General features: G+C 41.5%; 1 protein-coding gene across 7 annotated transcripts in view; it reads left to right on the top strand.

Annotated features, from left to right (window-relative positions):
* The window catches only part of Spice1 (spindle and centriole associated protein 1), a 41815-nt gene extending 15177 nt beyond the window's left edge, over positions 1-26638 (top strand). For 4 of the 7 annotated variants that reach the window (NM_001008285.1, XM_063270391.1, XM_006248332.5 and 1 more), the window contains 12 exons: positions 229-344; positions 8795-8934; positions 9147-9281; positions 9590-9855; positions 11742-11873; positions 15469-15619; positions 16386-16610; positions 18372-18883; positions 21357-21540; positions 24097-24199; positions 25035-25122; positions 26187-26638. In NM_001008285.1, the coding sequence (NP_001008286.1) occupies positions 229-344; positions 8795-8934; positions 9147-9281; positions 9590-9855; positions 11742-11873; positions 15469-15619; positions 16386-16610; positions 18372-18883; positions 21357-21540; positions 24097-24199; positions 25035-25122; positions 26187-26243 (2109 nt within the window). In that variant the 3' untranslated portion in view covers positions 26244-26638. Of the gene's footprint in view, positions 1-228; positions 345-8794; positions 8935-9146; positions 9282-9589; positions 9856-11741; positions 11874-15468; positions 15620-16385; positions 16611-18371; positions 18884-21356; positions 21541-22366; positions 22625-24096; positions 24200-25034; positions 25123-26186 lie in introns of those variants that run through there. The other 3 variants (XM_008768719.4, XM_063270392.1, XR_005491006.2) reach the window with 2 other exon arrangements.
* Positions 26639-27930: the final 1292 nt, after the last annotated feature.

Genomic DNA, 27930 nt, shown 5'->3' with positions numbered 1-27930 from the left:
AGGTGGACACATGGTATGGTAAGAAGAAACATGCTTTCTTACACTCAAATATAGGTAGGTGAAGCGGGCAAGCAGCCGAGGGTAACTAGGACAGTTCGTGGAGGAAGACGAGGGTTTTGTGGTTGGCACACAGGAGGGGGTCAGCTTTAGGACGAGAAACGTTTGTTGTGACAGAAAGGATGAGTGAGCATATAGTCACTTGTGTTGCTGCTTTTGTTGTTGAGGTAGGCTCTTAATGAAGTAGACGATGGAGGGGCGGAAAGCACTGCTCATAGCCAGTCAGAAGACAGTGAGAGCGAACTGCCTAACTCCCTCAGCCCACACTCCAACAGGAATACAGAGAGGTACGTGTGTGTGTGTGTGTGTGTGTGTGTGTGTGTGTGTGTGTGTGTGTGTGTGTGTGTGTCTGTGTGTGTGTGTGTGTGTGTGTGTGTGTGTCTCGGGGTGGGGTGCACAGGCTCTCGGCCAGTGTTCAGTATTCAGAGTGTTTGCTTATTGTATTATTCCTTAAAAACAAGTCAGCAAAGTAACAAGCAGCTGAGGTATAGTTTTATCTAAATGTTGAAAATTGTTCTACAGTGTCTTACAAGCTGTAGTAAGAGGGTAAAATGGTTTTTATTTCTCCTGTACTTCTTTCTATAAGCAGCTGTATAAATATTTCTCATTTCCTCTTGTTTCATACATTAAAAATGTCAATGCTGTATTTGAATTTATCACCTGATATGACCTAAAGTCGCCCCACAGCTTTCTGTAAGCTTTAGGGGTCACTTGCTTTGTTTTTATAGTACAGTGACGTAGCCACTGGTCTGTATATTGAGTGAATGTCAGAGCTGACTGCCTCTCTCCTGGGTACGTGACCATTTACATTATATCTGGTACTCTGTAGTAAAACACTATAATAAATATCTTACATACTTTTATATTATTTGAAGTCCATATTTAAGAAAAATTGGAAGTGGATCTTGAGGCTTAAAGTATTAATGCTGAATAATTTTGCTTTAAAATTGTGGATTTCTATTTTATGAAGAACTGTACTCTTGAAATTCATTCCCAAGCCCAGGGTTCAGAACACTTCTCATACTTGTTTCTAGGAGGTGTGTCATTGTGTTCGGGATTTAGTCTCCTTCAGTTAGTTTGTTTTGGTACACAGGATGAGAATCACAGCCATGTCCTTAAACTATTAGAAAAGACCTCCCTTTTGTCCCGTTGTCACAGCCTCTATCTCAGTGTGGGCCTGTTCAGGATTTGCTCCTCTAGTGGCGCTGGCCTCTTTTCTCCAGTCATTCTCGAGTGCCACAGAGTTTTCTTTAGAGAGGACTTGTCAGCTTTATAGATACCTGGAGCCAGCCTGCTTGCCTGCCTGCCTGCCTGCCTGCCTGCCTGCCTGCCTGCCTGCCTCCCTCCCTCCCTCCCTCCCTTTCTTCCTTCCTTCCTGTTTGTATTTTGTTTTTTTGAGACAAGGTCTCTCTATGTAGCCCTGGCTGTTCTGGAACTTACTATGTAGATCAGGTTGGCCTTGAACTCACAGAGATCCCCCTGCCTCTGCTTCCCAAGTGCTGCAGTTAAGGGTGTGTGACACCATGCCTGACTTTCTTACAGCTTTTCTTAAAGTTTTAGGGTGTTCCTAATGATTTTAACCTATTTTTGTATGAAAGTTAGTATCAACTTGTTTAATTCATAAATCAGAGCTTGTTGATATTTTCTGTTAGGACCTGATGTTTCCCCTTTGTTAAAAAGTGTGCCTTTTGTTTTTGAGGGATGTTTTGATATTTTTCTTATGTAGTCTGTATTTATTTCTTGTTCAGTTTATTCTTAAATATTGTTTATTTTTCCTTTAAATGGGATTTTCTTTTCTTCCACTATATCTTTTAAATCCCTGTGTGGCTGGGGATTTGGGGACCTTGTGGGAGAGGGGTAAGCAGTCTCCCTGAGTGAGACCTTTCCCCCGTGCCTTCCAGCTTATTAGTATGCATGTTTCTGTCTTATCTCAGTGGCCAGCTATGCACTGAGTCCTAGGTAAGTTTGTTCTGACCGCAGTTCTCCAGGTCCTGAGTGTAGCATCATGTCATCTACGAAGGACGTTTGGTTCCTGCATCTTAAGTGTTTTCAGGTTTCTTCTTTTCTTTTGTGTATTAATTACAGGGCTGTATAAAATCATAGGGAAGTAGCAGGCATCTCTGTGTGTTCGTTATTGTGTAGACATATGCTTGTTTCGGTGTTGGGGTGCATTGGGGCTTATGCACCAAACCCTCGCCATCATTTCTTTGGCCATCCTCTCAGGACCGCATTGCTTACAGTCTAGTTCTTAACTTTCCAAGAATTGGCTTCTGGCTTATTAAGTTGAGCTTATAGTTTGATTTCTCCTTCCTCACATTTCCCCTTTATCTGTTCCCTTCTTTGTGCTTTCTTCTGTTTTGCTTTTATAGCTTCTTGAGTTAGGATCACAGTTCATAAAACTAAGTGGATTATTTAAGAATGAAGTCATTCAGTTGATTTTCCCCCTTTTTGCTGAGAGTTAAAGATAAAACAAAGCAAAGCTCTGGAAGCCCCTTCCTGTCTAGTTTAGCCACACTAGGTTCAGGCTGTGCTCTGTCATCTCCCTGCTTGTGGAACCTGGTGTTGCTTTCCTTGTGAGCTTGTCTGCGAGCATTTCCATGAGTCCCTGTGTGTGCTTGAGCACAGGCTGTGGTCCTATCGAAGGTATAATGCTCTCTGTGCATGTCAGCCTGCCTTGCTGACTGTCTAATTTCTTCTGTCTCCTTCCTTAGTTTGGCCATATTATAAACTGAGAGTGATGTATTAAAGACTTCTAGTTTTAGTGTGCTTTTGTTTTTCTTCATATTTATTGTTTTGATATACTTAATGAAGTTTAATGTGTACTTTCTTGTAAAGTGACTGCTGTGCTTATAGAATGTTTATTTATAAATGCTATATCTTTATTTTGATCGATGACTTTTAGCATCATAATCTCCATGGTCATATTTAGTGGCTTTTGGTTCAATCTCTTTTGTCTGAGATGGGGAATAAAACCTCTGCTTCTTGTTTCTGGTTGTCTGCATTATCTCTGCTTTTTGTAAGTAGTCTTCTATAGTTAGTCTTTCGCAGTTGTTTGACATTATTTGTGTTCCTTGTGTTCAGTGTAGTGGATATGACCTCCCTAGTCAATTTGGAAATTCTGATTAGTGAGGTTTGCTGTAACAGCAGTTCACACTGTTGGCATGTTCAATGTCAGCTTTGTCTGTTCGCTCACGGTTCTGGTCTTTGTGCTGTGGTCACTCTTCCTTTCTGTGGTTGATTTGATCTCACTGAACTGGTTGGCCACAACTGTCAGCTTCAGCCTTAGCCCTGTGCATGCTAGGGTTATAGGGTTGCACACTCTCTTTTCTGTGTATCTGTTGTTCTTTAAAAGGTCTTGTTATTTAGGAAGATTGTAGTTCTCTTGTACGATCTTGTAGGTTGATGAGCACTGTTCCTATTGAACCTTCGCTGCCAGCTGTGTGTTTTCTCGTATTTCCTCTGCACACTGACTGTGCAAGCAAACTGTTTGGTGTTTCTCCCCATAGTATAGTTGCATCTTAGCTTTTAATTGACAGACATAAAGCATGTATGCTTTACTGCATATAATGACTTTGTTTGTTTTTATCTTACAGCCAAGAAATAATTATTAAATGCTCATCCAGTCCTTTCATGTTTCCATGATTGGTTGAATCTTGGTTAGTTAAAGCCCATGCTGTTGGGCTCATGAATGGAATGTTCCTTGAATTCTTTAGACATTTCCCCCCCTTTTTATTGAAGAGATTTTTCTCATGTAATGTGTGCTGATTATGGATTCTCTTCCCTCTACTCCTCCTAGTTCCTCTCTACCTCCCTTCCCAACTAGATCTACTGCCTTTCTATCTTTCCTTGGAAAACAGGGTTCTAAAAGATAATAATAAAATTATTATAACATATACTATAAATATATGTTCTGTATTATCTATAATTTAAAAAATAAAATATATGCCACATAAAATAAGATTTGAAAGAAAAACCTGACACATTAGAATTAGACAAAACAAACAGAAGGAAAAGAGGCCAAGAGAAGGCACAAGAATCAGAAACCCACTCGTTCTCACACTCAAAACACTAAACTGGAAGCCGTAACATACACACAGAAGACCTAGTGTAGAGCCATGCAGGCCCTGCGCATGCTCCTCAGTCTTGTGAGTTCACAGAAGCCTGGTTCGTGTGGATCTTGGGAGCCGTGTTTTCTTGGTGTTGTTTATCCCCTGACTCTTACACTCTTTCTGTCTCCTCTTCTGCAGAGTTCCCTGAGCCTGATTTGTTGAAGACACCCTGTTTAGGTCCGAGTGCTATACGGTCTCTCATTCTCTGCATAATAGTTCGACATTTTCCTATGGCTTTTGTATTTGAAGTACCGACTGGCTTTCCTGGCAGCACTCTTCACTCTTGGTTGGCCTTGTACAGTGCCGGTATTTTTGTCTAACAACTTGATTACTTTCACCTCCAACATTTATTTTTCCACCTTTAGACTTAAGGGGCCCATAGTTAGGGCCCAGCTTGGTTTCCCCTTATCGGACATAGTTGGTCCTTTAAGTTGTAGGACTGTCTTCCCTGTCCTCATTGCTGGTGTTATCCGCTCTGCTGGTGTCCTGCAGTGACTAGTTATAGACAGGAGGCTCACCCTGTTTCCTGGTCACGTTTGTTGCCCTAGCGTTTTTTTATCTCCCTGATCACTGCCATTCCTGTATTGCTTTCTTGAAGTGCCTCAATGCACCTTATGAGATTAAATTTTCACTGACACCTAGTGTCTTTATTTCTCTGGTAGATTTTCCTTAGAGAATTTTTTCCTTGCATTCAATAGATCATTTTCCTGGTATTTATTCATTTAAAAATTTACTTTTTAGAATTTCTTTTTATTTTATTTTATTTTATTTTTTTTAGAATTTCTTAATCAGTGAATGTGTTCACACATGTGTGCACACACTCATAACCTTTTCTTCAGAAGTGTTTTAAACTTTATTGTGCTGAGTTTGACCCCAGGGCCTGGAGTAAGCTCAAGTGCTCCACCATCGAGCTCTGTCTCTGCCCTTTAGTTTTTGAGACAGTTTCACCCCCCAGCCCACCTGGATCACCAGTTTGTGATCCTTTTGTCTCAGCGTCCCAAGTGCTGGGGTTACCAGCATGCACTGCTCCCATGCCCTTTTTTTGTTTTTTAGCTTCTACTGGGCAGTAGATATGTACTTTTCCATATGTACATACAGGTGTAGTATCTCTGAATTTTTTCGTACGCATATTTCATCTTATATGTTGTTGCAGCTTTATTCTGACTCCCTCCTTGGCATTATTGGGGAGGGATCTTCATTAGCTCAACGATTTGAGTTTAAATTTTCTGTTTGTAATATTACTATTGTATGTATGGATTTTTGTGTGTTGAGCACTTCTTGCTCTAAAAGCATGCCTGTCTGTCAGTTCTAGTGAAGGAGTCCCTAATCTCATCATTAAATAAGGTATAAGAAGGCTGGATATGATCTGTTCTACCACAGAATTTTTTTTCATACGTAGTTATATAAAATGAGAAAACATGTTATCTGCTTTCAGAATATAGTGATGGAATATATCTGGGATAAGAGTTATAGACATTCTTGTTTTAAAAGAGGAAAATTATCTAAAGAAAGTGGTCAGGAGTTATAAGAGACTGAAATCTAGACAAATTCCATTAAGTTTCACAGCCTGGCAACACTCATCTCCAGCCTGAATCTTCACCCTCAGGATCCATAGTCCTGCCCACTATTTCTGAGGCTTTCCCCTTGGCCCCTGTGCCAGTGGATTTACATCTGTACAAACATCTGTAGCTCTGGTCTTGAGGTCATTCATCCTTTTGCCTGGAGGATAGACAGCTCATGTTTATAGTTGGGCGGCTTTATCAACTTACTCCTCTCTGTAGAATACAGGAATCTGTCACCAATTCTTTACTCCATCCTACCAGTCTAAACTAGCTATATTTCTGCTGTTAAAACACTCTCAAAAGTTCTTATGAATGTCTGTGTTTTACGATAGACAAGAGGTCCTAGTGAATCTTTCCTAAATAATCTCCTTTTTTGCTCTGGCTTCTGAGATCACTGAGGAGATCCAGGAATTTATGTCTTGCCCTTCGGAACTAGCAAACACTTGGCAACACAGGTGTGCTTCTCTCCAGAGCTTGCTTTCCTAGGAACAGGTCTGGTAATTTAATTATCTTTTGAGGTCTGCAGGCCCAAGCATTTCTCAAAATTTCAAGTCCCAATCCCTTTTCTTCTTCCCAGTGCCAGAGCTTGAACTTGGAGCCCTCAGTTTTTCTCTTTCCTTCCATTGTATCCTTAGCACTCTGCTTTGCTATCTCCTCAGCAAAACTTCTTGGTTCATTACTTATAAAGTTCTACTTTGTATACAACTACACCAAGATTTCTACCACCTAAGCAGGACTGGCCTCCAGTCTAACAGAATGTTCTTAATGTCGTGACTCTCAGACTAGAAGCTCTGTTGACAGTCATATTTCTGTCAACTCTCTACTTATAATATGGGAATTCCTTAAGTCAGTTTGGGGTCTCTACAAACACCTCACCTCTTGGTGTGTGCTCATCAGAGAAATTGCTGACGTCCACATTTCTACCAATAGTTCATTTAAGACCATGTAGGCTGCTTCTGTCTTTCACCTAAAAATCCTTCTAGGCTTACTCCCAAGCCATTTACTTCCACACTGTGTCTACACTAGCATTCTATTCAGGCCATAATCTGTATTAGTTTTCTGATGATGCTGTAACAAATTAACAAATCTTGCCAGTTTGAGACAATATAAATTCATTGTGTCTATAGGTTTGAGATCTGAACTATGTTTTACCAGGCTGAAATCAGGTGTGTTTAGAGCCATTCACCCTCGGAGAGAACCCCAGAAGAGAATCTATTGTTTTTCCTTTCCTTCTTTGGTGGCATTTGGTAGGGACTGTTGTAGTCTGTGACTTATGACAGTCCAGTCTCTGTCTGTTTTCGCCCTGTAGATCAGATGTCCCTTACTTTCTATGGATGCACATATTTTGCAGTTAGGGCACTCCTCAGTACTTTGGGAACATGTCCCTATCTCATGGCCTTTAACTTGTCCACTTCTGCAAAAATCCCCATTTCATGTGGTAAGACTGCATTCATAGACTCTAGGGATCGGGTTGTGGATGTCTTTCGGCAGCTTTTAGCCTACTGCAGTGGTATTGCATTATATTTGTGGCTGTATGTAGCCTGACTCTTGGAAGCATCGGTGTTAGCGATGGTAATGTAAGTGTAAGTATAAGAATGTGGTGTGTATTTTTCCAACTTGTAGAGCATTCTTCTGATATTTTTACTAAAGGTTAGACTTAAAGCTTCTGGTGTTGTGTTACAAGGGGTATTTTCTTGTCATTTGTCACCTCTGCAAGGCTCATATCATGGCTCTTTTGCTAGATACACTTTTTTACAAATGGTGTTCTAATATGCTGCTTATAGTTTATTTGGAAGAGAGGTTTATGGAGTGGCTTAATTAGAATATTTATTTCCTATTTAATTTCTAACAGTTTGGTTTATAGTTCATAGATACACAGCCTCTTTATAGTTTAGTATTTTTTCAATGCATTCACATTTGGGTGATTTTCAATTGATTTTAGGATATGTTCATCACCTCAGAAAGAAAGGCCATTTCCATCCAACCCTCTTAGTACTGACTAACCGCTGATATATTTTCTGCCCTGTAGATTTGCCTATTTAGACATGTCATATAGAGATCATGCAACATGCTGTCTCTTGTGTCTGAGGTCTTTCATGTTGTGATATACAGCAGTGTTTCATTCCTTTCTCTGGCTGAATAGTATTTCGTTGAATAGCAACACTACATTTACACATCCATTCATTAGATGGTAGAGACTTGTTTCTATTTTCTATTTCCCACTTCTCAAGTCTCAATTTCAGTGAGAAGTGAAATGTCAGCATTGCCAGCGACAGTGACATTTGTGGATAAGGCTAAGCTCTGTCATGAAAGGACTTCCAACACTAAGTCCCCAGGCTCCTCTTCTGACTCCGGCCCTATTTCTGGTTCAAAACATTTTCTTTAATATGAGCAAACTGGCTCTCCTGAAGGGAAGAGAAACTACAAGGGCAGACCCATAGATAAATAATTACTTTAGAGAGAGAAAGAAGGGTGACTATATGCACAAAGGCAAACACTCTTGTGTAAGGGACGGTGGGGCATAGAAACTGGAAGGCAGATGGACTGCTTTCTTCCCTAAGATGGGCCTTTTGACTTCTGTATTAGCATCATTCTGTTGCTATGATAAAATACTCAGACAAAAGCAGCCTAAGGAAGAATGGGTTTATTTTGACTTAAAGTTGCAGAAGAGGTACATTCCATCGTGGCAGGGAAGGCATGGTGAAGGCATGGCAGCAGGAGCAGGAGCAGGAGACCAGCCTGTCACATTGCATTGACAGTCTGGAAGCACAAAGGAGGAGGAGAAAGTGGGACAGGGCTACTAAAAGCCTTACTCTCAAGGCTCACCCCCAGTGACAGACTTGTCACCTTTCATAAAGGTTCCACAATCTTCTCAGACACTTGCTGGGGACCAAAATGTGAGTGTACACACCTGTGGGGGACATTCTCATCCAGCCACCACATTGTCTTGTCAGATAGTTAGTAACATTGCTTTTTAATTATGAATTGCTAAAAAATCAAACACATGAGTAGTTGGACGGCTTAAATGATAGCACCTATTAATTCTAATTGTCCCATAACTTATAGGTTTCTTCACCAGCTAAAGGAAGAAAATTCTGAGTTAATCAATCAACTGTGGACTGATATTCAGCAGAAGATCGCTGCCCAGTCACAAAGAACTCCTCCAGGCTCTCCGTCCTCGGAGCTTTCAGCAGAGGATCAGAAAGGCTAGTCGCTCCTTTGCCGTATTTCTACTAGCATACTTTCTTAGGTTTGCTTGCTTGTTCGTTTCGAACGCAGTCATTTTCAAATGCTACTTAACTTTTGGAGTCTTTCTCCGTGGACTGAATTCCTGATGAATCTATGACTCTATTAGTGGAACAGTTTTTAGAGAAAGCTTAGTCTCTTAAAATGCTTTCTGCTGCGTTCTTCTTTCCAGGTGCTCTGAATGCAACAGATGCTGTCAAGAGAATCCAGGCTGGGCTTCAGCCTGAGGAGTCTGCTGAACCTGTAGACTCCAGCTATGTGGGGCAGGTGCTGAACACAAGGAAGCCAAAGCCGCTGCTAAGCAAAGGTGCACACTTTCCCACTGTACGCAGAGAGTTGTTCATGGCCTCTAGATCGTGTCCAGCTGGATGTATTTAAACATGAGTTTGTTGAGGGGGAGCTAAGAAACCCTTTCTGCCCCACACAATGTGTCACAGAGGGTAATCATATATTAGCTATAGATAATGTAAACTTTGTTTCATCTGTTGGTAGGTTTGCATTATAAAGATTGTGGCAAATTCTTTTTAAAAATGGTGAACAATCAAAACTCTTTTTGGTAAATGTGTAGGTGTGATTTTCCCGGTTTTGAAATAGAATGACTTTTGTCATTGTCAGTGAAAAGAAAACAAGATATGCGTGCTCTCTCCAAGCAGAAGAAAAACATGCTCTCCTCCAGCACAACCTCTGCAGACTTAGCAAGTAGCAATAATTCCAGCCTGGATGTCCTCAAACACATGATCCATGAGGTGGAACATGAAATGGAAGAGTATGAGCGGTGGACAGGCCGTGAGGTCAAGGGGCTGCAGGGTGGTCAGGGACTCACAGGCTTCACTCTGTCCCTGGTGAGCTCGCTCTGCCGGCTGGTTCGGTACCTTAAAGAGGTAAGGAAACCTCTCTTCAGGTGTAGATATATGTGGGTTGTCTTCTCCTTGCTTAATTTATTGCAACCTCTAGGTAAGGACAGTTAAATTTGAATAGTTTTATTTACTCAGTTTTAGTGTATCTAGTAACATTTACGCTTGTAGTTCCTCACTATCATTAGATATATGCTTAGGTAAATATAGCTGTTACTGTGAATTTTAGAAAAATGTACTTAGTAAAGAAAATCTGCCATAAATAAAGTAATATCCTGTGCCAGTTGCAAGTGTTGCTGGTGGATGTCTTGGTTTACACAGCACTGTTAACTGTAGCTTGTTAAGTTGCGCTCCCTGCTGGCTGCTGCTCCTCTCTCTGTCAGCGCCATTGGGAGAGTTGCTTTGCCTGTAATCTGTAAATTTCATAGGCAGGAAAACTGTGGTCTCTGTAGAATGGGTGTTGTCTTCTTATTGTGAAAATAATTTATAGAATAAAGAATTGTTTGCTTATAAATACTAATCGGTCCTTAGGTGGTATAGAATTAGTAGTAGGACATTTTAATTTTCTGTAAAGTCTACTTAGGGGTCTGGGGAGATAGCCCAGTTTCTACAGTGTTTGGAAGCATGTGTACTTGAGTTTAATCCCTAAACATTCTGGGGGACTGAAGATGGTGGCATCCTTGGGGCTCAGGAGCCAGGCAGTCTAGCCTAATTGGTAAGTTCCAATCCAAGTCAGTGAGAGACCTGACTCTATTTCTGAAAATGGCACTTGGAGTTTACATGCATGCATACCCTCACACACATGTGCATGCACAGATTAAAAATCTACATACAGTTTATTATGTACTTAAATCTGTTGAACAAATATGACAAAAATGTTAAGAAAATTTACTTTAAGCAGTAGTTGTATCACTGTGATTGACATGCCATCTGGGGGTGTTTTTGTAAAACTGCCTTCTAATGAAAGGTTTGTGTACTGTCAGACATGTGAAAGTCTTTTCAGTAGACCCCTATTCTGTGATTATTTCATTTTTTCCCCTTCACATTACTGTTCATGTGTCTTTTATGATATGAATAGTATCATAGCTAGTGGGTTTCTTCTCCCCTTTTATCTTTTATTCAACTTGTTCTTTGACAATTTCATATACATGCACACACACACACACACACACACACACACACACACACACACACACACACACACATTCTGATTACTGTCACCCCATCCTCTCCTATCTCCCTCCCAGGATTCTTTTCCCATTAGTCTGTAGTCCTTAAAAGTGTGCTAGTGCTTAGAAAGCGTTACAGGCCCAGTGATGTGCTTTGTTAACTATTCACTTACTTTCAAAGCTATGATATTTAATAGGAATAGTCAGTATAGCACTTGTTTTAAGTTATATTTTATCGATTAAAATATTTTTGATTGTATATCACACAGCATGAAATGGAAACATACAGAAGAGTATAGAGTGAAGGATCTAATTCTCATTCCTAACTGGTAGCTGACCTGTTTGTTTCCATGTAGCTTACTGTCATGGTCAGATGCCAATGTGTCTTTCTAGAGATGGGCTTTGTATTCAAACTATATTCATTTGCAGCCCTTCACTTTTTAAATGAAAAAAAAAAGTAGTCCTTTAAGATGGGACAAGGACAAAAAAAGTGCATTTTTATTAAATGTAGCCTTCTAATGAAAGTTTTTTTTTTCTTTTTTTCGGAGCTGGGGACTGAACCCAGGGCCTTGCGCTTGCTAGGCAAGCGCTCTACCACTGAGCTAAACCCCAACCCCTAATGAAAGTTTTAAATCTCACCATTGTCTTGGTTCTTGTTTCTCTGAAACTATCTTACCTTTGTAGAAGGGTAGTTTTCAGTCTGTGACCCACTGTGGGAGTTTACTTTTCTTCTGTCTTTTGTAGAGTGAAACCCAACTTCGGAAAGAAGTAGAGACAAGGCAGCAGCTGGAACAGATGTTAGGTGATCACCGAGAGCTCATTGATGCGCTGACAGCTGAAATTCTTCTCCTCAGAGAGGAAAATGGTGCCGTGCAGGTATTCACATGCTCTCCCTAAGGCTCCATGGTTGGTGGTGAGCATGTCTGCAGGCATGCAGGGCTGTCCTGGAGCTGCAGACGGCTTAGCTGCTCTGATTGGCGGCGGCAGAGGGTGGTATGAACATTTGTTATGCCAGGGTTCTATAGTCAAAACTCAAGCTGCATATAATATAGAGGCTAAGTTTGCTCTTTCTAAGAAATATGCTGTCGAGTGGGGATAACAGGAGCTACATTTCATTAGTCACCAATACCGTGGTCTTTTACAGAGTGTGAAGGAGTGTTGTGGTAGCCAGTTGTCGTCTTAGAGGAAAGGATAACAGTCTTTGAACCCTTCTGCACTGATCTCACATGCTATCTGTGGTTGTTTTCAGTGACTATAAAAAGGCATATAATATCTTTTCTAGAACACTGACTGTTTGCATGCTTCTTTATTTTCTCTCTTTGTATGTGTTATGTGACTCTACATATTCAAGTGTGTGTACAAGTCTGTGTGGAGGACAGGTTGATGTTGGTGTCAGCCTCAGTCACTCTTCATCTTATATTTTGAGGTAGGGTCCCTCCGTGAATGTGGACCTCGCCAGTTTGACTAGACTCTGACCAATGAGCTCCAAGGATCTACCTGTCTCTGTGTCCCCACACTGGCTTTATAAGCATGTGCTGTACTTGACATATTACATTGGAGCTGTGGATTTGAACTCAGGTCCTTATGTTTGTGTGGCAAGCACTTTGCTGACTGAGCCATATCCTTAGTCCCCTAAGCAATCTCCCCCTGCATATTTTTGATGTGTTTGAATGTTGTATCATTGAATCTAGCCAGTCATGTATGTACGTCAGTCCTCATCACATGATGAGTCCTCATCAGGCTTGAGAACATAGAATGTCTTATTCATCACTTTGTCAGTGTGTGTACCTGCAGACTGCTAGAAGAGCAGGACAGGCAGAGGAAAAGTAAGGGCAGAGGTCTTGAGGGAGAACTATAATGGGTGCTTCACAGTCCTCTGGGATACCAGTATAGAGGAAGTGAAGTAGAGAGAGAGCAGTCAGAGGTAAGATCAGATAAGTACCTCACATAGGGCTCTTTGCATGCTAAGTTTAAAGAATTAGGCAAATGACACGGAGAACCACTGAAGAGAAGAGTCATGATTCTTGAAGAGAAGAGTCTTAGGAGGGTCTTCTGGGCTACCCAGCATGCACTGTGCTCTGCTGTGGTATTTACTACCGGCTAATACTTCACTGCACCATGCTGTGTGGGCTATAGCAGAGAGGGTTGCCTTTGTTGGACTATGTAGTGTCTCCTGACTCTGGTTCTAACCACCTAGGAGCTGTTTGAACAATAATATACTTAATTAATGCTTATAAATGCTTAATATATATGTAGAAATTAAATCATTAAATTTACTTTGTTCTTAAATGACTACAATTATTTATCAGTGAGATATGTATACTTTTCTGAGTCTGTGTAACTATCCTAAACTTAAAGAGTTAGTTATATTGGACATCACTGTCCTTGTTTCGTATTCCACAGTGTGTTTCTACCCAAAACTTACATTTTTAAACATAGCTACTTCCAGAAAACCATCCATCAGAAGATTTGTTGACTTTTTGGTTGTCTTTCTTGTTATTGTTTGAGAGTGGGTGTCTCAATGTAGCTTAATGTGGCCTTGGCTTTGTGATCCTCCTGTCTCAGCTTCTTGCATGCTAGAGTTGCAGGCATGTGCCGCCATGCTTGCCTGAGGAGATGTACTACTACCAAGTACAAGAAATCTCATTTTCAAACTGAACTGCCTCCGGTGAATAGTTGACTAATGCCACACAGACACTGTCTTCACTGCTTTCTCTTGAGAATTGAAGCCATTCTCTGGTGCCCCTGTGAAACCACTCTGTCGTCTCAGACTACAGTTTGAGGATAGAACATTTGCATCTAGGCATTGTGAGATTGGTTCAGATAGGGCACAGCAGCGTAGCCTAGAACGGAAGTGGGAAATGGGGTGAAGAAAGGCAGAGTGTGTTTTGAAGGTCAACCAAACCATTGGAAATGGAGTGAAGGATGATGGGAGGGGAAAAGCCAAAGGCAATTGTACAGAGGTGATTGTGCAGAGGCAATTGTGCAGAGGTAATAGTGTGAATGTGATTGTACAGAGGTGATTGTGCAGAGGTAATAGTGTAAATGTGATTGTGCAGAGGTAATAGTGTAAATGTGATTGTGCAGAGGTAATAGTGTAAATGTGATTGTGCAGAGGCGATTGTGCAGAGGTAATAGTGTGAATGTGATTGTGCAGAGGCGATTGTGCAGAGGTAATAGTGCGAATGTGATTGTGCAGAGGTAATAGTGCGAATGTGATTGTGCAGAGGTGATTGTGCAGAGGTAATAGTGTAAATGTGATTGTGCAGAGGTAATAGTGTAAATGTGATTGTGCAGAGGTGATTGTGCAGAGGTAATAGTGCGAATGTGATTGTGCAGAGGTGATTGTGCAGAGGTGATTGTGCAGTTTGGGATTCGGATTAAAAGATGAAGCTGCTGTGTATGTTGTAGAAGGAATCAAGAGGCGCTTTATATAGATTGAGTTTGAAGTCTGAATATCCAGTGAAGTTTGGGGAGAAAGTTGTTTCATGTGCTCTGCTCACTGATACTTCACAGTCGGTGCTATGTCTGACGTCTGGACCACGCCGACTTGTCTCAGTTGTCTGCGTTTATAAGCACTTGTGGCATGTCTTACTGGCTTCTCTAGTCTTGTTATAAGGTCTTGGCAGACATACACCTCCTCTTTCTCCCCTTTACCTGTCTTTACCCATTTTATGCCTGTACCAACCATATCCAGTATTTATGAAAGACCTGCATTTTGTGGTTATAGTCAGACTTGCTGATTGAATATTACCCGTTTACATCTACAGTATGGAAAAGATAAAAAAAAAGATCAAATCCATCTAAACTTCTGGACAATGAAGTTGGCTTTTAATATAAAAATGGAATTCCAAACATGTTCAGTGTTATGACAGATAATAAATCAGTTGGTGTGATATTTTATTTATTTGAAATTTGAAAATTATATAACATTAGTAGTTGTATACACATACATAGACAAATCTGAGTGTGCATTAAATAGTTCCCTTTCATAGAAAGCTGTAAATATATTACACATAGAATGCTGTGCTTTTCTCTTGCTCTTAGCATTGTTTCATGTATATAATGATATGTTTTTATGACATTAGAGCTTATCCATTTCAGTGCCCGTGAATGTGTTGCGTTTCCCCCTAATGTATCACTCTGTTATTGTAGTTAGTCAGTAGAGATTGTCTATGTGAAAACATTTTGTAAATTGGAAGCTCTGTAAAAAATTAGGCTTAATTTTGATATCAGAGTACTTAGTAACAGTAATTAGTTGTTTATTGAATCATTTCATCATCACAATTCCTTTAGAGCATTTATAATTATGAATAACATTGCTTTAGATTAGGTATTTAAAATGGTCATACACAAACACACACACACACACACACACACACACACACACACTCTTACTCAAATCTCTGTGCGCTTACTCTTGAGATAATGACTGATGTCTGTTATACCAGTGATGTGTGGTTTTCTTTAGGCGAGACTTCAGCAGTACATGGTTACTACAGATGAGCAGCTTATATCGCTCACACATGCCATTAAGAGCTGTCCTGTGATCAATAACTCCAGACAAGAAAGTCAAGCACCAGAAAGGGCAGCTATGGGTAGAAGACTTGTGGATAATGTAGGTAGGTGGAGTCTCGTTATTCCCAGACTGTTACTAAATTACCTAATCTTCTTAAGGTAGTAATAAGCATAGAAGGTAGAGCTTGTGGATTTGAAGAGTGGCAGTCTGAAATATAACCTGTATGAGGTCACTCTCTTCTGGTGGGCTTTGCTATTAATGTCTCGTTACTATAATGTTTGGGAGTTAACTTTGCTACTAAGAAACCTTTAGTTACTCAAGGGTGAGAAACCCAGGAGTTATGGTACTTCACAATTATTATTAGGAATTCTCATTATTGCCTGGGGGAAAGTCAGAAGTGTTATACAGATGAAACCTGGTTCACATCTTCCTAAGTCTCAGCCTTGCAACCCTGTTGCATAGCACAGAGCACACCACACTGTTGATGCATAACTACTTAGGTGCATTTGAGAATAAATACCTGGAGGCCGCACAGATGGCTTCGTGGTTAGGCACACTTACTATTCTTGCATAAGACACAGGTTCAGTACCCCTGTGGTAGCTCATAACTCCTGCCTGCCACTCCAGTTCCAAGACATTTGAAGCCGCCTTCTGGCCTCTGTGAGCTTCTAAAAGCATGTAGTATACACACGCACACGCACACATGCACACAGGCACATGGACACATAAACAATTAAATAGAATAAATGCTGGGTTTCCTCCTTTCATGTCTCTTCCAGCTTTCTGACTCAGCAGGCTAGTAGCTTGGGGCCTGGGGAGTTAGTGTGTGCCCACCCTTCCTCATGTTAATGTCCTCTTGTCTTTCTCAGGGGCTCCTGTGGTAAACAGTAATGTCTCCATGCCGTTGATGCTCAAAGGGGAGGAAATGGTTGACTTCCCACAGGAAGAGCTGCCTGTTAAACTATCTCAGGGGCCACCCCCCACAGAAAACTTGAATCTGGCCAGTAACTTCCCGACACATATTTTTGAGCCAGCCGTGATGCTCACACCACCCAGGCAGAAGAGCAACTCGGAATTCTCTCCTCTGCAGGACGGTGAGCATGTTTCTTCTATATTTATATATGGTTTTTTCCCCTTCACTCATATGATAAATGTGTGTGTGTGTGGTGAGTTGTACATATATGTGTATATGCACACACATACATGCATTAATACAGGCTTATGCATGCACATGTATTTTTTTAGGGTAGTTCCCCTGCACCCAGCCATCACTCTGAGAATCACAGATAACTTGAAGGAGGAAGGGCTTACTTTGTTTTCCTGGGTTCAGTGTTCTTTCTGAATGGTGATAGAACAAGGCAAGGCAGAGGCAAGCTGACCACCTCATGGCAGCAGAGAGACAGAGAGAAGGATCTGAAAAGTACACTCTTCAAAGACATGCCACTGCTGACCAACGTGCGTGTGCATGTGCGTGTGTTTGTGTGTCTGTGTGTGTGTGTGTGTGTGCACGCGCACAAATGTCCACGACACACATATGGAGGTCAGAGGAAGCTTGTGGTAGTGGATTCTTGTCTTCTGCCACATGGTTCCAGGTATCAAATGCAGGTCATCAGGCTTGGTGGCGAGTACTTTAACCTGTGGAACTGTGTGTCACTGGTCCTTGAAAACAGTATTTTTAACTATTTTTGTTTCTTTATTTGTGAGCGTGTTGAGGGGATTCCCTCACCCATGTGAGTGTGTGTGGAGGCCAGCAGTGGACAACATTAATTTTATTCCTTTATCACTCTCTGCCTTTTTAAATTTGATTAATTAATTTTGAGAGAGAAAAGTAGTCATGCGGATGTCATGGCTTGTATGTGGAGGTCAAAGGACAGCTTTGGGGAGTCACTCATCTCCTGTGGGCTATCAGAATGGACCCCCAGCCTGTGTGCTAGTGAATTCTGCTGAGATGGCTTTCTAGCTCCTTTTTTCAAAGATACATTTTTCTTCCCTATTTTGCCTGGATTTTATTTCTTTAAAAATTAATAACATTTTCTTGAAGAATACAAGAACCTAAGTTTTATTATTGGGACTCTTAAGTTCCTCAGATTTTGGTACTTTGATGTGTTTTCAATAAGAACTGACGAGGTTCCAGAGGTTAAAGAAAGTGGCAAATCCTTGTTACTAGAATTGTACTTGGCTGTTTCTACAGCCAATAGGCCATTGTCAGCCATTGTCGGCCATTGTCAGGTCAGCGAGGTGGAAATGGAGGTGGTGCTGGGCTCAGAGTCAAGTGCTGGTGGTTGGCCCTCTCCTTATTCACTTGTGGCGGGGATGGGGCTAAGACACCCCTTCTGGACCCCAGCTGTCTTATCCTAGTATGTGGAATATTTTACTTTAATGTTTCTTCCAGCTTTCTAACTCAGTAGTTTAATATTTCTTAGGAGTCTGGGGTGTTATTAATTATGTCTAGAATAAGGAAGTAAGCCTTAATTGTGATGTTTGTGTATATTAGATTTTTATTCCTTACACTATTCCATCCCCACCCCCAAACCCCCAAAAAAAACGCACCAGTGTCTCACTATGTAGCCCAGGCTGGCCTTAAATTCACGATCATTCCTTCTCACTTGTGATTATAGGCATATATCAGTGTTTGTGGGTAGGAGTACATGTGTCAAAGTACATTAAACAAGTGTTCTCAGGAATATGAAGTTTCTGTGTGTGATTGCACATACTCCTTCCTGAGAATACTTTAGGCTCTCAGCTAACCCTTTTATCATGTACTTCCCTAACCACTGTGACAGCATGGTGCTGTGACTATAGCACTGTTTATTGAAAAATAAGATGCCTATGACTGTTTAAAATCTTACTTACAGTACTGAGGAGAACTGTTCAGACTCGTCCAGCTCCACGAATTCCTCCCACTGTGGAAGTTATAGAGAAGGAACAGACCTGGGAAAAGAAGAACCTGCCTATTGATCCAGACATTCAGAACTCAAGTGAGGAAAGCCGTCTCTTCACTCAGAGGTGGAGAGTCTCTCACATGGGAGACGACTTAGAGAACAAAAGCCAGCCACAGTTTGTTAGCCTGTCACAGCCCCCACAGTTTGTTAGCCTGTCACAGCCCCCTTGCAGTTCCCCTCCCAGCACTCAGCAATCGAGAAACCCCGTGTTCTCAGAGGAGCCCACAGTGCTTGGAGATGGGCAGCAGCTCGGAACAGCTGACGCACTGATGCACAGGAAGGACATAATGGCCCGGATCGCTGAGCTGACACTGCAGAATTCAGCCATGAAGGCGCACCTGAACAATATTACCAGCTCAGGGGGAGAGCACGGCGATGGACTCCGGGAGCCGAGCAGACAGGGAAATGCCAGCGAAGTGCCTGCAGTAAGTACCAGCTGAGACTGACTGAGCAGGACTGAGGGATGGACGATTAGACCTGTCACTGCAGTCTGAAGGCACTGCAGAGGGACTAACGATTTGTTTTCACTCATGGTTTCAGAGGAATTACTCCATGTGGCAGAATCTATGTTCTGGCCCTTAGGTTAGACAAGCAGGCTCTCATGGTGGCTGGAACACGTGATAGAGGCCACTATCTCATGGTGGCCCAGAGGGTCAGAGGGTAAGGTACATCTCTTTAAGATGTGCCCAAGTAATGAAATTCTTCAGCTAAGCCCTGCCTCCTCCTTGTCATTGCCTACCCATAATACTATCACGTTACAGATCCTTCAGTAGATCAGTCCTTCATTAAAGCCAGTCACTCCCCAAAGCCCACGCACTGGCAAGCAAGCCCGGTGTATTTCATACTCAAGCTATAACACACATCCAAAGAGATTTCTTTTCAGAAGTAACTCTGTATAGCTTTGACATGTCTTCCTTATAAGATAAATAAAACTTACCTGTTAGTTTGTTTTGCAAAATGAATAAAAATACATGAATGCATGGAAAAATAGAATTAGAGAAAATGTGCGGGAGGGCTGAGGATAGGCTAGGAATGAGTGACATGGAGTTAGGAGGGCCTAGAGTGCTTGCTGCACAACTAGATTTCAATTAAAAGGAATTACTCTTAACGTGGCCTATTAAAGAGTTGTTGGTCCTAACTCTTGGATAACTTTTTAAAGTTCTAGGGCACAGAATGGGTTTTCCTTTAGAAATTACATTTAAAGAATCAGTTAGACTTTAACGGGCATATGAATGGTCTGAGGATCTTACTAAAATGTAGTGCCTGCCTGTGTAGGTGTGGGATTTGGCCTGTGCCTTTCTAATATGTCCCGCCGTGATACCAGAGCTGCTGGTCCGGCCACATTTTGAGGAGCATCGATCTTACATAAGAGCAGGATTTTTTTCCTGTGTGACTAGTACCAGGCATGTTGGCTAATAATCCTCAAGAGACTGAGGCAGGGTTGACATGGGTTTGAGGACAGCCAGGGCTGCTTTAATGAGTGCCAGACCATTCTGGGCTGTAGTGGGGGAATCTGTCTTTTCAAAATGAACAAATAAAAAACCAAGAAAACAAACAAGCAAATAGAACCCCTGATTGTTCTTAGTCCCCGATAGAAAAGCTTCCCTGCTCCCTGGTACTGTTTTCCCGCTCTGGTAAGCACTTATCCCCTCCTAGCTCCTGTGAGGTCAGCTTTTGTAAACTCTCCATGTCAAAGAAGACAATTTATAAGTAAAGTCTATCGGCTGATCTGATCCCTTAGACCTTTATTTCTTTGTTCGTGGAGAGTCTTAGAAAATGTGGACAGCTGGGGATAGGGTTTTCTGAGATAGCCACATTCCTAAGAGCTTTCAAATCATGACTGAGTGCTTTGGTGAGGCAAGTGGGAGGTGACAGTGGGAGACGCCTCTGTTATCATAGCTCAAGAGCATAAGACAGGAAGGAGCATTGGCGGTGGGCAGCAGCCTTGTAGGCACAAATGTGTTTGCATATTCATCATGTGCCCTTTCTAAATACTACAAGACTGTCCTGGAAAGGGAAGTCGGCTCCTGCTGCCTTAAGATCCCCTCTCCATTTTAATTGGAAATACAAAGTAGCCTTTGACTCTTATTGGTTTGTTTATCTTTAAAAAAATAAACAGAAGCGAAAAACAATAGTTCAAATTAGTCATTTCTATCAGGGATTGGCTTTTCCCTCAAAGGGATATATTTCACTAAACAAAATTATTTATGAATTGTGAAAGTACATTTTTCTTGGGCTTTTCAAATTAAGCTTACATCGTATCTGGAGTAGTTTTTTTTTGGTGTTGTTTGGGCTTTTCCTCTCTATTTAGACTATTTTACTATCTTATGCTCCTTTCTAATCACGGATATTCTTAGTAGATCTCTGAAGCTAAAAGCAAAGGAATAGTATTTTTAAGAATCTTCGCCAGGTAATTCATGAACCTTGTTTGAAGATTAAAGTTTTAAAAGCATTCTTTTCAGATTCAGAGGCATCCATCCCTGTGTAGTGTGTCCCTGCTTCGATTGTCATCGATAGGAGTATGGCATTCACCTCACTGGCAGACGTGTCTTTGCTCTTGTGATATTCATATGCATTCTCATTCTCATTCTCTCTCTCTCTCTTTCTCTCTCTCTCTCTCTCTCTCCCCCTCTCTCTCTCAGCTGAGGCGAGTAGTAAGAGATGTAGGCACAGGGCAGCTTTGTCCTATTAGACTGTTCATGCAGCAGTAGAAGAATTTGAGTATGCCGTTTCTCTAGCCCTCATTCTTCAATTAAATGATCTGTAAACTATTTTGTCCCTTCATTCATTTATTCATTTATGTGTATTTATCAGGGCTCATAAATACCACGAATTGCTGCTTGCTGGTACTTAGTATGAAAGTTTTTAATGATGAATGTATACTTTTTCCCCCTGAAGAATTTCCCAGCAGTTCAGTCTCTGATGCCAAGCAGCATGGAGGAGAGGATTGCAGAGCTGAACCGACAGAGCATGGAGGCTCGCAGCAAACTGCTCCAGTTGATAGAGCAGCAGAAACTTGTTGGTTTGACCCTTTCCTCGTCACCAGTGTCACCTGTTGAGTCACCTCTCAGAGCTTGGACTGGTGGGTCACAGATTCATGACTTACAAACTTGGAAGTATGGTTTTACTCTCTCCATTTTGAAAGTTCATATTAAGTCAAAAGAGCCTCAGGGCATTCTGTGTTCTAGTTCCCTAATTTTGTCCAGAAGAAGCTGCTTGGGTCAGAGAGTAAGTGGCAGAAGTTGTGGTGGTAAGCTGTCTCTTGTTCTAGCACCAGTCTTTGGCATCTAGAGAGAGACTCTCCAAGTGAAATATTCATTACAGTATGTGACTCACTTAGGATATATGCTGCATAAAGTCTGAGCATCAAAATTAGACTATAAACGTTATCACACCAGATTACATATAATTGCTCTCTTAAAACCAGGAAAACATTTCCACTCAGTTTAGTTTACATTTACATTTTAATTTACATGATTTTGTTCCATTTAAGAATATATAAAGAATATTACAAAATAATTGAGTTATAACTGAAAAATTTGTTTTCATGGTAGTCCTGTTCAAACAGTGCTGATTAAATGAAGTGGCTGTAGGTTGGCTCTGAGCCAGAAATGCATTTATGCCCTCAAGGGTGGTGCTACATCAAAGGTATTGACTGGAGCCCAGTCTAAGGCCTATTGTGGCATCCCTGAGATGCTAAAGCCAGGGTGCTTACAGGGACCCGAGCGTCCTGTATGGCTGGCTGAAGTCTGTTACCATTGTTACCATATACTACCAGTAAGAGTTTTCACCTCTGTTGGAAATTATTTATGTTTTGAAATTTTGAATAAGAAAACAGACTCTTGGGGGTTACTGGAAAGTAGCAGGTAATGCACTCCCCCAAAGCCTTTCCTTTGTATTTATTCTAGCTTCCCTCAGTTCACTGCGAGTCTTCACAGTCCTGAAGGCTGGAGGCAAATTCTGCCTCAAATATGCAAATTGTTCAAATACACACGAACTCTGCAAGGTGCCTGCCGTGTATGGTCTTAAATATCCCAGCACCAAACTGGGGGTCACACAGCACACAATCAGTGCCGAAGAAAGCGTCAGCTGGTTCTGAAAATAGTGGGGAGCATAACGCGAAGCAGCCTAACGTGATCTTGTGACTGAATGTGATGCCACGTTCTGTAAGCTTGAAAATTAACTTTATATCTGTTACCTCATCTAGTATTCAACACACCCAAATAGAACTCTTGATTTTATAGTAACTTCTGCGAGGCATAATACAAATTAAACAGTGCCATGGTTTTATAGGGTAACTGGGGGGATTTTAAAAAAAAATGGTTAGCTTTGTTCTTTGACAGTTTTATGCTTGAATATAATATGTTCTGGTTCCTCTCACTCTCTGCTCTTCTCTTTTCTATTACACCCCTGCCAGACCCTGCCTGCAGGTCCCTTTCTCATGTTGATAACTTGTTTTAAGGATGGTGGGCTTCCCAGCATTATGTAACTAAATACAGTGACACGCCCACCTCCCGGAATCCATCCTTAGCCCGGAGTTCAATAGAGGGGGCAGCTCCACTAGCTCCCTACTGCGCTACTGTTCAGGCCCAGTGCAGGCAACACAGGCCCTGTGATTTCCTGATGTCGTGGCTGTTCTGCCCAGAACACAACCCTGCTTCCTATCTTCCGTTTGTTCTCCCCTCTTCCGTGGTATTCCGTGAGCCTTGTAGGAGGAGCTAGACATGTCCTTCTGAGAGTCGGGTACTTTACCGTCTCATTCTCAGCACCATGAGCAGCCAAGGGTCTGCACACCACCGTGTCCTGCCGAGCCATGCTGCTCTGAGTGAGGCTGAGAGTAGCGTTTATTCTGGGGCTGTAAATAGAGATACTTAGAAGGCAGTTTGACACAACAGTTTGGCCGGTCAACAGTGGTCAGTCTCTTCTACTCAGGACCTTCCCTGCCATGTGGTTTTGATCAGATTTATAGCACGAGACATGGACTTTCATACAGCCAAAGCGAAGTCTAATTATGTGAAGTTTCAGGGTTTCCTAAGTAGATAAGTAATCAACAGACTTTTATTAGTGAAATACTTTATATCCATCATAGTCATAGAGGATTCTGTAAACCATTCCTAAGATCAGATTCCATAGCTGTAAGGGTAAAAGAAACCCTATTTAATTTTGTCAAATTGAAAAATTAAACTTTAAGGCTAGCTCTCTTTTATTTTTTTTTATTCTTTGACAATTTCACAAATGCATGTGAGATAAATTTATCAGACTGAAAAATTAAACTTTAAGGCTAGCTCACCCCCCCCCACACACACACACACACTCCTTCCCTTCACCCACTCTCCTGTTCCCCAGTATATCTTAGGGCCCACTGGTTTTCACCTCTTGCTCCGATGTGATGCCACTTGTTAGAAGATTCCGGCATTCTGTGAACTGGCATGCTGCCAAATTGACAAATAGCAAAGTTTCTTTTCTTAACACTTAATTTTAAAAAAGCGTCTCTCAAGTGTTTCTGTGAGCTATCATGATAAAAACATATAAACACCTAAATGTGTAATGTATAATTTCTGATAATATTGAAATTGAGCAATAACATTATTTGTGTTAGTGAGAAGTAAGGAAATTAAACTTTATTTTTATATTTTAGAGGAAGGAAAGCGAACCATCGAGGTATCTGTCCCAGGAGTGGAGGCTTCCGAGAGTTCGAAGTGCAATACTGTGTCTCCCGTCAGTGGGGTCAGTTCCAGAAGGTAGGGCCCAGGCCACTGCTATCAAAGCATCACGAGGGTCTGTGTGCCTCTGTCTGCACTCGGTACCGTCTTAACTGAAGTTCAAACAGACTCACTCATACAGAGAGAGTAAGGTGGGAAGTAAGAGTAACCAACTAGGGTTGCCTGCTTAAAACAAAAATGGGCAAATCTTTATACATTTATGGTTACAAAATCAGGAGGTGGCCTATCCCACGGTAGATACGTTGGCCAGTAGCACTTCATCCCTTGCAATAAGCGAGCACAACGCTGATTGGCCCAGATGAGCCATGTGATTGGTAGGCAGGTCAGGAAGGAGTTCCCTGGCTTCGCTGTCTCCACCCTCATCCTTGTATTGTACTGTTCTGCTCCAGTTCTCATCCCTCCTAGGCTACCCCGACCGCCTTCCCACTACTGCACAGCCTTTAAAATCTTGCATGTATGGTATTATATATGGAAGGCACGTGTAGTTATCTGTCAAAATCTGCAGAGTGTATCTCATACAGAGAGACCCTGATGGAAACGACCTTGTTAATAGTGAGTCAGGGTTGGTGGTCAGTGGTAGTTATTACTTCAGGAAGTTCTAGGTAAGAGAAGCTGTATAGAGATAGAGGTGACGGGCACGCGAGAATGCCGGACCTTCACTCTGTAAAGCTAAGCTGCTCTAAGAGTAAACTATTAGTTTTAAGGTTTTTGTTGGTAATGTGTTATGACCTGTTGTTTGGACCTGTCAGCCAAACCTTTTCAAGCTCTTCCCGGTAAAGAGAGCAGTTACACAATCGTTGATGGCTAGTGGTAAATCTCACCCTCTGCCTGCCTGCCTATTTCTCCTGGATAGATCGTCAGGGGCGATTAGCAATTCCTGTTCTCCACTGAACGCCACCTCGGGAAGTGGGAAGTTCACGCCAGTTAATCCAAGAACAAAGGTAAGTTATAAAATGTAGTAGTGTACTATGTAGGGTAGAGAGAGAGCAGGCGGGAGATGACTAATGTCCACTTAGTTATTCCAAATAACATGATAGAAAACTGTGCAAGGAAAAGAAATACTAATTACCTTCATTTGAAAAACAGTAAGTCATGCCTTTGTTTTATGTCTTATATGGTAACTAAGAAATAAGCTACAATTTGGTAGGATTCCAAGTGTTTTCAGAGACTAGGAATTATTACTTTCAGACTTGATTCCCAAGAACACATGGTCTTGAGTGGGTCATAGATTTGAGGTGTTGCTCCTGCCATTGTTGGTGTGACTAAGTAGAGTTTGGGAGAGCCAGAGTCTGGTGTCTGGGAACTTTATGCCAGTGGACCACAGTTGAGGCTACCTTTGTTAGAGGGTGATAACACAGGGTAAATGAGTACTTTGTACGTTTTCATATATTCTGGTTTGATCCAGACTGGTTGGAAGCTAAGCATTTACAATTTATTTAGATTTTTCACAGGAGGCATTTTTATTTGCTTTGATAATGTTGAAAAAATCAGTATTTATCATAGAAAATTGTAAGAATATCTTAAGAATCATAAAGGTTGTTTTTCCAGAGGTAACCTGGTCACGGCTATGGGAAAGCATTAGATCATAGACTAGAGACACACAGCCCAAATGCACCAACTGCTGGAGTTAGTCAGCTACGCCAGTTGCCTGGCTTTAAAATGTTGTCCTTTCTGACTTTTAAATTCCTAAAAGCTTAGTTATCTCTGATACAGTTACCCATGGGTTGTGGAACTTACTTTGCTAAGATCCAATAACTTTATTCTCACCATGTTTCAGATTGTCTCTATAGTTTGAATAACTTTTGGGTTTCTCCATGTTAGAGGTGGGGTTTTCTAGGGCACCTGCTGAGCAGGTGGCAGCTGCTTGGTGTCTCTGGGCAGAGCTCTCCCAGGAGAGCTGGCCTCACTGCCATGGCACATAGTGCGGCCTTGTTGAATGTACTTGGTCTAATGTCAGTGGTCTCCAGTGGGCTCCTGTCTAACTCCTCTCTGCATCTCTGTCCAGCAGACTGAGAAGCAAAGTGAGGAAGGCTGGTTTGCTCTTTCTGCCCACTTACCGTAAGGGAAGCCCAAGCAGAGAGCGTCCTCTGGGAATTCATCCTGGCATTTCCTTCCCACGTCATGGATTCTCTGTTCACGTTGCAACATTTTCCTTCAGATAAAGCCTGCAACCTATGCTTATTCATGGAAACGGAGAAAAGGACAACTTTTTTACCTTTTTAAATGGGTTTTTCAACAAAGCATCTAACCTATAAATTCCCAGTAAATAAAACTCTGTAGGGGAATTAAAGTTTTATATTTATTTAACCTTGTGTAACTTTTTAGTAATACACTGTTACTCTTGTCATTGCTGTTGAATTTTTTTTGTTATTTAGCACATCTTAAGTGTGGCTCAACTTCCCAGAAGAACATAATTTGCTTTATGTATAACTTAAAATAAAATTGTTCTAGCTTTCAGAAGAATGTAATACTTCGTTTTTTATTGAAATTGACATTTCCAGTTGAATGTACAGCTTTAAAAACCTGAAGGCTGAGGCTGTGGTGTGCACCTGTAGTCCCAATATCCAGGAGCCTGAGCGGGGACTGTGTAGGATAGAACGAGTCCCACCACAGCCTGAGCGGTGTAGACAACCCTGTCTCAACAAAAGAATCGAAGTGGGTGCAGGAAGGACTATTTTGCGTAAGCAAGTAAACATAGATATGTCTAATAAAATCTTATGTAGTTTTTAAGTGTGAAAATTTCAAAATGATAATGTATATCTAATAAGTAATGATTGTTGCCCACAAACCACTCAAACACTGATCTCAGTCAGACAGGGATGGCTTATTGAACACACACCCTTAAGCTGGTCGATCAAGGCCATAACTTGGGTTCAGGGCTGAGGCTACAACCCTGAACATCTTTCTCCGTCTGCTTATAAAGACTAAAATTATAAAAACCACGGTGAGCTCATATGCAGATGCAGGAAGTGCTGCCCAGTGTTCGGCTCTGACTCAAGCCATTTTAGACATAACAGTTCATATTGATCTTTAATTTGATGGGTTCTACATAAAGCTTCGTGGAATTTCTTAAGTTAAACCTCAGAACATAGGAAACGTAACAGGGTATGTGGTCGGCACGGACCTGCTCTAAGTCAACTTATTTTTCTGTGTCAGTGACTGGCAAGCATATTACAGCAACAATATGAAATAGTTGGCGGCATGGAACAAAATGCTACAGCTATGCTGGGGGTGGGGCAGGCCTCAGCAGTGGTAATGCCCATTATGTTCAAATGTCTAAGTGCAGTACACTGATCTAATGATGGTGTTAGAGAAAGAAATATAAAAACTTTAGTAATTTCCTCACCCCGAATCACCTACAATAGATTTTCTTTCATGTGCTGACTGTTTCTCAAGTGCTGACTTCTCTTTCCAGTTCTTTCAGTTGATATCTGCCATGCTGTGGTAGTAATTTTCAATCCGTGTAAGTTGGGAGGGGAGGATCACACTGAAGCTCCCCTGACTCAGACCTCCCCTTCCCTCCCTCTGCAGTTGAGAATCACATTCTAGGAACTGCCCCGGGCTTCTAAATTATAGCAAAAAGTAAGATTATTTTCTTCTGGCACTGGTGAATTGGTGCAGAATCTGTATTTGTTTTATTTCTTGCCAATTTCTTCCACTAGTTCTGTACATTTTCTAAGTTGTTTAATAAAGACTGTCTGGTGGTTTGAATAGATATGGCCCCCATAGATTCATGTGTTTCTGTGGTC

Source organism: Rattus norvegicus, chromosome 11, assembly GCF_036323735.1.
Source record: "Rattus norvegicus strain BN/NHsdMcwi chromosome 11, GRCr8, whole genome shotgun sequence".
NCBI classification, from domain to species: domain Eukaryota; kingdom Metazoa; phylum Chordata; class Mammalia; order Rodentia; family Muridae; genus Rattus; species Rattus norvegicus.
This window is presented reverse-complemented; position numbering and strand designations above follow the sequence as displayed.